Source organism: Carassius gibelio, chromosome A4 (genome assembly GCF_023724105.1).
Source record: "Carassius gibelio isolate Cgi1373 ecotype wild population from Czech Republic chromosome A4, carGib1.2-hapl.c, whole genome shotgun sequence".
In the NCBI taxonomy this organism is placed as follows: Eukaryota; Metazoa; Chordata; class Actinopteri; order Cypriniformes; family Cyprinidae; genus Carassius; species Carassius gibelio.
In genome coordinates this window covers 23,099,624-23,109,461 of record NC_068374.1, presented here as the reverse complement: position 1 = coordinate 23,109,461, position 9,838 = coordinate 23,099,624, and the positions used below count along the sequence as shown (strand labels likewise).

The 9,838-nt window shown below is 36.4% G+C and overlaps 1 protein-coding gene across 11 annotated transcripts in view; it reads right to left on the bottom strand.

Moving 5' to 3' along the window:
• Window positions 1–6,606: 6,606 nt before the first annotated feature.
• ppp1r12a (protein phosphatase 1, regulatory subunit 12A) overlaps window positions 6,607–9,838 on the bottom strand; it is a 58,389-nt gene continuing 55,157 nt past the window's right edge. For all 11 annotated transcript variants that reach the window (XM_052577362.1, XM_052577369.1, XM_052577359.1 and 8 more), the window contains one exon: window positions 6,607–8,305. In XM_052577362.1, the coding sequence (XP_052433322.1) occupies window positions 8,219–8,305 (87 nt within the window). In that variant the 3' untranslated portion in view covers window positions 6,607–8,218. The remainder of the gene's footprint in view (window positions 8,306–9,838) is intronic.

Below are 9,838 nucleotides of genomic sequence, written 5' to 3'. Positions count from 1 at the left end.
CTGGATTAGTTACAGGCGCTCTCGAGCGCCGAGTCCTGCCCCCAGTTTCCGAGCAGTTACGAAAACCAACGGAAATAGCCGAGAGGAAGGTGATAGGGAGTTGATGTTACAATTTTCTCATTTAGCAATCATTTTCACCTTTTTTAAATTTAATTAATAATTAAATATTAAATATAAACACATCTATTAGTATTTTCTTAGTTTACCCCTGTTTACACTGTTAGTTTATATTATTTCACTTTAGTTTTAATTTGTTTTGCAGTAATAATGATACAATATTTTTATATATTATTTGCGCTATCATTTAACATTGCACAGTTTGTTGCTGGTTATGCTGGAAGAGATAGATAGATAGATAGATAGATAGATAGATAGATAGATAGATAGATAGATAGATAGATGAAAGTGACATGACATTCAGCCAAGTATGGTGACCCATACTCAGAATTTGTGCTCTGCATTTAACCCATCCGAAGTGTGCACACACACAGAGCAGTGAACACACACCCGGAGCAGTGAGTGACAGATAGATAGATAGATAGATAGATAGATAGATAGATAGATAGATAGATAGATAGATAGATGTCTCCACAGGACATATTTAAATGAACTCAAAAAACCAAAGGAAGAATTAGTTTTTAAATCCCACAGAACCATATTCTGAAATAATATTACAAGAATCAGTGGCTACTAGCAACAAACATTGGGTCTATAAATAGCCTGTGATGTACCCGCTGAGGTCCCGTGAATGCATTTTTAGAATGTTTCAGTGGGATTTGAGGAAACGTACTCATTGCACAAACACCCATCTATCACTCGCTGCTTTGGCTCGTTCTCCAGCACAAACTTTACTTCCCTTTTAAGTCGATTCCTCTTAGCATAGCAATAATGCATTTTTCTAAAGGAGCAGATAAGTGGAGAGTCACTCCCACTTTAAGAATTAAATTTAGTTTGCTTTCTTATCAGTCAAGGTCTTTTCTCAAAAGCTGTCTGATATGTTTGCTTCACCGGAGTGATTCCCTCACTCTCAATATGTGCTACCTAAAAGAGTTGGGAGATACTGAATGTACTGATAATGTGTTTGAACCGATTCATTCTTTTATGGATCCCACAGTGAATGCAAAATACTTTTCAAACAGGTATTTGTAAAATAAAATACCTAGAGAACAAGCATATTTGAAAACCTTTAACCCACCTATGCCGTTGTTTTAAACTAGAAGTGAGGACTAGAGTGACAGATGTTTTCTGTGTGTCATCTGATGGGCTTCACATTTCAATTCAGAACTGAAAATCACACAGGATTAATATGACAGTCAAAAGTTACATGCATACAGAAATATGCTGTCACTTACAGTGATTTATTTCCTTTATTCCTTATTTAATATTAACTCTGGCAAACGTGACTTCATGTAGTTGAGCTCTGCTGCATTAAAGTTACTTATACCTATAATGATATATATTATACACACACACAGCAGCATCAAGAAAATAAATGTACACTTAAGTCACATTTAAAATAAATGAATGGCATTGCATTAGATACATATGCACAATAAACAAAGTAATAAATAATATATAATAATGCAAATATATAATTAACTAATTAAATTATAATTAGTTCATTAAAAAATCATTTAAACACATTTTTGTGATTCTTTTAAAATAACACAGTGTTTGTGGTCTCAAAAATATATATTTAAATGGAATATTTGTACATTTAAATAATTTGTCTCATCACAGAACCATTTAAGTGAAAAAATGGGATAAAAATGTCAACTCCGTTTATTAACTGTCAGCTTTTTTATTGTTCATCTTGTTCACCCAAACATCTCAGATGCTCCTCTACTGTCAGCATGTTTCCTGGTTGAATGGAGGCACGGGAATGATTTCAAAATGACCACATGCTAAAAAGTACCAGTTGTCATTTATTCACCAAATGTCCAGCATGAATTATTAAGACACAAAAGCTGTACAACTAAGAAAGTCTATTCCAGATGCTTTTGATTCGGTTCTCGATGTTCCAGTTATGCTCTTCTGATATTAGTCATGAACTGAAACGATCAAACCGCACAATAACAGTAATCTTGCACAACACATAACTTATCCAGTCTTGTTTGTACTGTACAGTGGCATGTTTTCATCTTCACATGCTTGTTTTTGAAGGAAGACCTGATGTAAAGAACTTTGCAGTGCAGCTGAAATAGATTCAAAGATTTTTTTGTGGCAACAAAGTTGTCAAATTAGATAACTTTATACAGGAAATGTAAATATATTTGACACAAAGCTCATATTAACATGCACATTGTTTATATCTTGTAACTTTACCATTGAAACAGTATTTTGATTTTCACAGACTGGCCCCAGTTACTTCTTTTGTAACCGCTCGAGTAAAATATTGTGTTTTATTTCAATTTTTTTTATCAACAAGTGTTGTCGGCTGAGTTTAACCTATGTATCTATCCTGGAATTTCGTCTCAAAGAAATATTCATTCATGCTGTTGATTACCACAGGGAAATAAGGCCACAAGTGAAAGGCATTCTGATTGTTTTTAGCACTGATATGAATTCTTCTGTACAAAATGTCATTCTGAAATGTAAAATTGTCTAAACTGTTCTTTTCGGCAGATTAACTTCTCTTTATTATCTTGTTCTGAGTGGATTTTCTCCACTTTTTTTGGTACCCTTAGAAAGTTAAACAACATCTAGCAGCCATGACAGGAGTTTAAAACCGGACATAACATTGTTCAGACAGTGTTAGTAAGTGATTCAGATTAAATTAACACACAATTTTTAAGCACAGTGGCGACACTTTCAGTGGAGTTTGTATCTTATCCCGTTGAGTGTCTTGCCCCATAGACCTCCATTGTAAGTGCATTACTGTAAACACGATTCTGAGGGATGAGACGAAATTACAATTTCTGTTGTAATTGACAGCGTGCCACGGTTCCAGGAGAACAAGAGATGAGCCTCGACTCTGGAGGCCAATCTCTGGGTCTGCGCCAGATATTCAGCTGCAGCCCAATGGCCTGGAATTGGAGGTTCCTGATGTCTGTCAGGACACCGCAGACAATTGAGTTTGAGCCGGCTAGATGAGTAGAAATGAAAGGAGGTCAAGTGGGGAATAAATCCTCAAATATCCTAAAGATCTCTAATTATTTTGGTCTCATTAGAGGGAAATATACCGGTACAACTCAGCTGGGGAATGGGGATTTAAAGAGACTCAACAATGACGTGCTGCCTGACTGTCAGCATTACAGAATATAAAATCACTGGAAAGCACTGAAGAAGTTTCACTAATCTCATGGAAATTGTATAATTATCAGGGAAATGACACAAATATTTAACACTTAAGATAATAACTACTAACACGGCACTATAGCAATAATTAAGTATATGTGATTCAGTACACTTTCAAACAAATCAGTCAATATTTTGATCCTTGTTGGTATTTTATGGGATGTTCAGCTTATTGTGATGTAGTTGTGTTCAAAAGCCAACACCAAAAAAAAAAAAAAAAATGTAATAAAAAATAAAATCTTTCTAGCTTTTGATGTTGAAGTATCCATTGGAAGTGGAGGGTGGATCCCATGGACTGGGAATGCAGCTGTGGAGGAACAGACTGGAGTCTCCCACCACAAATCCCATCAGCCACTTCTCCAGCCACACAAACAAGACAAGGTTTTTACTTGCAAACTTCATTCTGCAATACTGGACTGCATAGATAAACTCTGAGAGATGCAGACCTACATCACTAGCGTAATTAGTACATTTATGTGTGTAATATATATATATATATATATATATATATATATATATATATATATATATATATAGACACACACTCACACTATCCATTATGCTATATCACCAAATTTTTTATTTAATGCATCAACTACTTGGCTTTTAATTAGCACAGGTTTTGTATTTTGAATGAATGAAAAAAAAAAAAAAAACATTATTTTGTCATCAGCTTTTACTGGGAACACTTCAAGTGTAACAAGGTGAAAAAAAAATAAATAAATAAAAGTAAAAAAAAAATTGTAGAAAAATATTAAACATTTTTAAATACCGTTTCAGCAAAATCAGGTTTTAGTCCAATATTAACTAGCATTTACACGGAAAAGAAAATCCTCTCTGAATCAAACTGACTTGAACTCAAGCAAGAAAAGAAAAAAAACTGAAGCAAAGGAAAATAATGTGTGCACAAAAAGTCTTCTGTGGAACAAAAACATCATCTGAGCTTTCATCAAATTTTGTCTAAAACTGATTTTACTTTTGGCAGTCAAATCAAACAATGAAGTATTCTGTATTTTATGCATATAGCAAATAGCATAATGCAGAAATAATAAGATTATGGCACTATGCATTTGACAGACAGCACTACTTTCCTTAATATTAGAACACACAGCTCTGATTAATGGGTGATTTATGATGATTATCTTCATTATAGCTATTCTTTATTTCATTTGCCAATACCAGCTGAACTTCATTCAGCAAGTTTTGGTGGATAGTGAACTCCACCAAGCAATAAAATGCTCACATTTACCTTTTCCACAGCCTTGTGTGCTTGTATATGAACCGTTTAATCACATAAGTGTTAACATGAAATGTGACATGACCCATACACTGCTGCAACTCATCCACGTCGGCCTGCTGCATGGGGCAAATCACCAAAAAATGAAAGTATGCAATCTATTTGTTTCTCTAACTGCTTTGGATTCTTGTAATGTTCCTACTTTTAAACTGGGAAACACTCCAATCTTTTCCACATTTATTTTTGTCCAATAAGTTTTGAAATAGAACCAGAAAGAATGAAGGGGTCTCTGCAGACTTAAATGGAAAAGAACAAAAAAAAAAAAAAAAAGGAGAAAAGTCCCATTGCATGACTATGTGCAATTACTGCCCATATAGCCTCTTAATCCTCCAATTATTACTGCATTATTTGGGCTCTTCATGCCACAATGAGAACATGCAGCATTCGATGCCAAACACATTTATCAATGCAGTCTTAACAAGGAGTCTGGAAATGACTTTGCAATTGTGGTTCAGTGAGAAATGCTAAAATAAACTTAAAGTGACAATGCAAACAAAAATAGACAACGCTATCAACACTTACACACCCTCATTTAGTTTCATGCAAAAATGATTCTTACTTGCTGAAAGAAATGTCCTTTTTGGGGGAACTATCGCTTTAATTCAAGATGTTTTATCTGGATTTGTCTGTGGACAAATGCCTTTGCATGAGAACATTTGGTAACTTCAAGCCCCAGAGGGAAAAACAAACAAAATATGCTTGGAGATTTCACATAGAGAAATACAAGCCTTATGTAAGATCAGAAAAAAAGGAATTACACTCACAATACTAATCAAGGAACACTTTTCCTGCTTTTCCTGTTAACAAAAGCATGCCAGGTTGAGATTTGATTGGAGCAGAGCATCTGGAATGATAGCGCTGAGCTCAGGCAGGCGCCATCTAGTGGTGCTGAAGCTGCTGTGGATTAGGTTCCTTGAGTTTTACCTTTTCTAAAAAAAACAGCATCTGATTTGTATGGAAGCCCATTTCCGGCACTGAATAAGGAAAATGCATATATATATATGGCTGACATGTTCTCAGAAGAAAAAGTCTGAATTGTGAGTTTATATCTCGTAGTTCTGACTTAATTTCTCAGAATTGTGAGTTCATATCTCGCAATTAAGGCCTTTTATCTCGCAATTGCGAGTTTATATCACGCAATTATGAAAAAAAAAATCTGAATTGTGACTTTATTTCTCAGAATTGTGAGTACATATCTCGCAGTTCTGACTTTATTTCTCAGAATTGAGTTCATATCTCGCAATTAAGGCCTTTTATCTCATAATTGAGAGTTTATATCACGCAATTATGAAAAAAAAAATCTGAATTGTGAGTTTATATCTCGTAGTTCTGACTTTATTTCTCAGAGTTGCGACTTTGTCTCACAATTGCGAGTTTAATATCACACAATTCAGACTTTATTTTAGGAGTTGCAAGGCCTTTTCTCTCACAATTGCGAGTTTATATACGCGCAATTCTGAGAAAAGAAAATCAGAATTGTGAGTTTATATCTTGCAGTTCTATTTCTTAGAGTTGCGAGTTTATATCTCACAATTAAGGCCTTTTATTTCGCAACTGCGAGTTTATAACACGCAATTCTGAGGGTAAAAGAATTGCGAGTTTCAAACATGCTTCCATAGACTTGAAAAAAGTAGAATTTTATATTTTTTTTCCACTATCATAAAAAAGTGCAAGTGCAAGATCCCTGTAAAAAGATTATTCCTAAAATCATATCTAGAAAATTAATTTAATTGTATTTATTATTATTAATATTATTTATTTATTGCTCAAAGTAACAAAAGAGAAGCATCCAATCCAATAATCCTTTTTCAATCCCTGAAAACTCATGAAAAGTACTTGTATGTATGCATTTATTCATATAAGAATGGACTCTGGATCTCAACAGGCTGAGTTTATTACATTACATATTACATTTAACAGCATAATAATCCGACAACAGTTGACTAGTTCGCACATCTAAAAGCATTTGAGTCATCAAAAAAATAAAAATAAATAGGACACAAAAGCAGAGAGATTTTTACAATGTACAAGTTTATTTTAATTAACTCTCAGTGGTTGGTAGTCACAGCACAGCTTGCACGGATGAAGCCACACATCTATTTTACAAGATGATGGGAATTTTAAAAAGAAAGAAAAAAAAACAACAACAAATTAAAAACCTAAACCAAAGAGGAGACAGCTGACAGTCCAACTACAGCGACATTTTTTTCCCGACTACAGTATTTAAGTAAAAGGCCACTGAAATGCATAAAACGTTTTTCTGATGCATGGACTTCATCTGACACGGTGGCAAAAGTTGGCTAAACCGGACAGCAAGACTCCTGACATGGCATTGACAGTGCATGTAGACATTGTAAAAAGGACTGGGTTAGCGATATCTAGGATCTTCTTTTTAGTGACAACACCTTGGCTAATACAACAGCTTAAAAAAAAGAGAGAAAAGTGAAAAAAATAAGAAAAAAAGAACAGCACTCTTCCAAAGATACTGAATAAAATGTATGAAATGTAGTGAAGCAATTATATTATTATCTCACAATTACCGCGAACACTTTTAAAACTGAGAAAAAGAGAAAAAAAAAATGCACTTAAGAAGTGCAGCCTCCCCTCTTTGAAGAGGGCGGCTCTATTGTTATTCAATATCTTTTCCAACTATAAAAAGAGGAGGAAATAGTTAAAACACTTTGTCCTCTGGAGTTGGTATATTTCAATAGTAACAGACAGGGAACCAATAAATGCATGCCATGTGCTGGTCTCAAACGATACATACAGGTATATACAACTTCACTCAGTACCTGCTAAAACAACGTGAGGAGTACAAGATATAAACCAACAACTACACTACAAACTCAAAGAAACGAGAGAAAGAAGTCGGGGGGAAGAGGAAAGAATCCAAAAGTGGTGAAAGAGTGAACATTTACTAGTGACGGACTCATTCTTAAAGCATTTGTATAGAAAGAAATGCATATATTGCACATAAGTGAAAGCTTCGATTCCACAAGGTCCACCTAATTGGTAAAGCCAGGGGTCCGTCAAAAGAGAGAGAGAGAGAGAGAGAGAGAGTGGAGGAAGTGTGCGGTGCGTGCGCCAACATTGTGGAATGCTGGGAAGTCTTCTGCTGAGAGACAGTGCCTCGGAGGACGAGGCGGGACTTCTAGCACGATTAGGGGTGGATGATGAGGACAGGAAGAGGACATGGAAGGAGAGAGCTGCACATTGCATAACTCATCTATACAGAGCGGAGCAAAAAAAAAAAAAAAAACAACAACAAAAAAGAAGGATAGATCACAAAAAGAAAAAAAAAGTGGCACAAATAAAATCAGGTGTTCTGTGACAGCCAAGAGAAATTTGATGCAAGTGACGTATGTACAACTAAGGCTTATTGGTTAAATAGTTTTTCGAGGCTTTCCCCGCCCGCAAAGTGTTCAATGCCATTCTCTCGTCTAACGCTTTTCCTTAGTTCTGTAAACGCAGTGGTTCTGTGTGAGGGGTGAGGTGGTGAAGCGAGGGAAAGCTGAGGACTGAGAAACCGAGGGGGGGAGACGGAGCCTTCTTGTCGCCGTTGTCTCGTATTAATATCTAGATGTGCAATACCGTTTACTGTCGGAGGTTGTGGAGAGGGTCTCTCTATTTGGAAAGCTTGCTTATGACTCGGATCAGCGCTCCGTTCTCGTCCTTTAGCCTCTGGTTGTCTGCTTTCAAGTCTGGTAGCGTCTGGAAGAGAGAACAGGAAAGGGACGGGTTAAGATTAACAGACAAGGACAAGTGCTGTGTTGTTGGGGTGGCTCTAGATGCTGCGGTTTGTTAATTGCGGCATCCGTCCTTCCTTCCTTCGAACAGCACTTCCGATTAGAGCTGGGCGATATATCTAACGATATGATCATGCGCATCTAGTCAGTAAATCTGGTCCCATGATTAGCGCTCAATCGCCATCACCTGCTTTTAAATGAAGCGCCATTTAATTGACAGAGCCGTAGATCAGTGACAAGCTACGCAATATCGCGTTCATATTGCGTATTCATCAAAGGCGATAATGAACGCGATATTGCGTAGCTTGTCACTGATATACAGCTCTGTCTATTAAATGTCACTCCATTTGAAAGCAGGTGATGGCGATTGAGCGCTAATCATGGGACCAGATTTACTGACTAGATGCGCATGATCATATCGTTAGATATATCGCTCAGCCCTACTTCCTATTCAACACAACCCCCCTTTTTACCGACATGGTTATGGTGCCTGATCTAGAATCACTTTTTATGCGTGCAATTATTGCAATAGCAAAATAAAATAATATAATAATTGCTATAGCGAAAATGAAACATCAAAATAATTCCAATTGCAAAAGCTGCTCTGAAATCAGCGGAAATGAGCCTGGTTCTGAGTTAGCAGATTCCTCATCACGACAACCAGCACCATTTCGGTAAAAAGCACCGGGAATCCACACAGGCACACTGCAGATCAATGGGAAACCATAGCCATGCACTCTCAAGATTAGAACAGAACTCAGGCCAGACGGTCCTCTCTCCCTCTCTCTCTCTGTGTACACACAGAGTCCTTTTGTGTGTCCTCGACTGGACGGAATAAATAAAGAGGCTTGAACACAAGTGTCTGTATAAACCACAACACTGAGTGCTACTCGACACCTGAGCTGCGTCGGTCTTCAGGTTACAGATCTGTAGCTGAGATTTCACCACCACTGTCCTCACTGACCGTACAACACTGAACAGATGGATAGAAGTCAGGAAAACTACTCTACTAATTGGACTAACTGGAAACTGTAAATACAATCAAACAGGTTTACGAAAAAGAATCAGTTAGGAGCAACTAGCTGAAGTAATAGCCCAACCATGAATGAAAAAGTCATCATCGTTTATTCATCCTCATATGGATCCAAACCTGTGTGGCTTTCTTTCTATTTGTGAACAACTAAAGGACGTTAAGCAAAAGCCCTGACTTCATTTTCTCACAAAAAGCCATCATGTGACCTCATAGGTCCTAAAAATGAATAAGAGTAATATGGACCACTTTCATGGCCCTTTTTTGCCCATTACGAAGTTTTACAGTCCCAGTAAGCTTAACGGTACATTTTAGCTACCAAACTTCCACTAAAGAAAGTCATCCAAGTTTATAACACAATGGGGGTGAGTAAACGATGACAGAATGTTCATTTTGGAGTGAATTATTTCTAAAATAAAAGGCAAAAAATTGTGTGCCAGTGAAGAACTTTAGATATTTTGCAGGAAC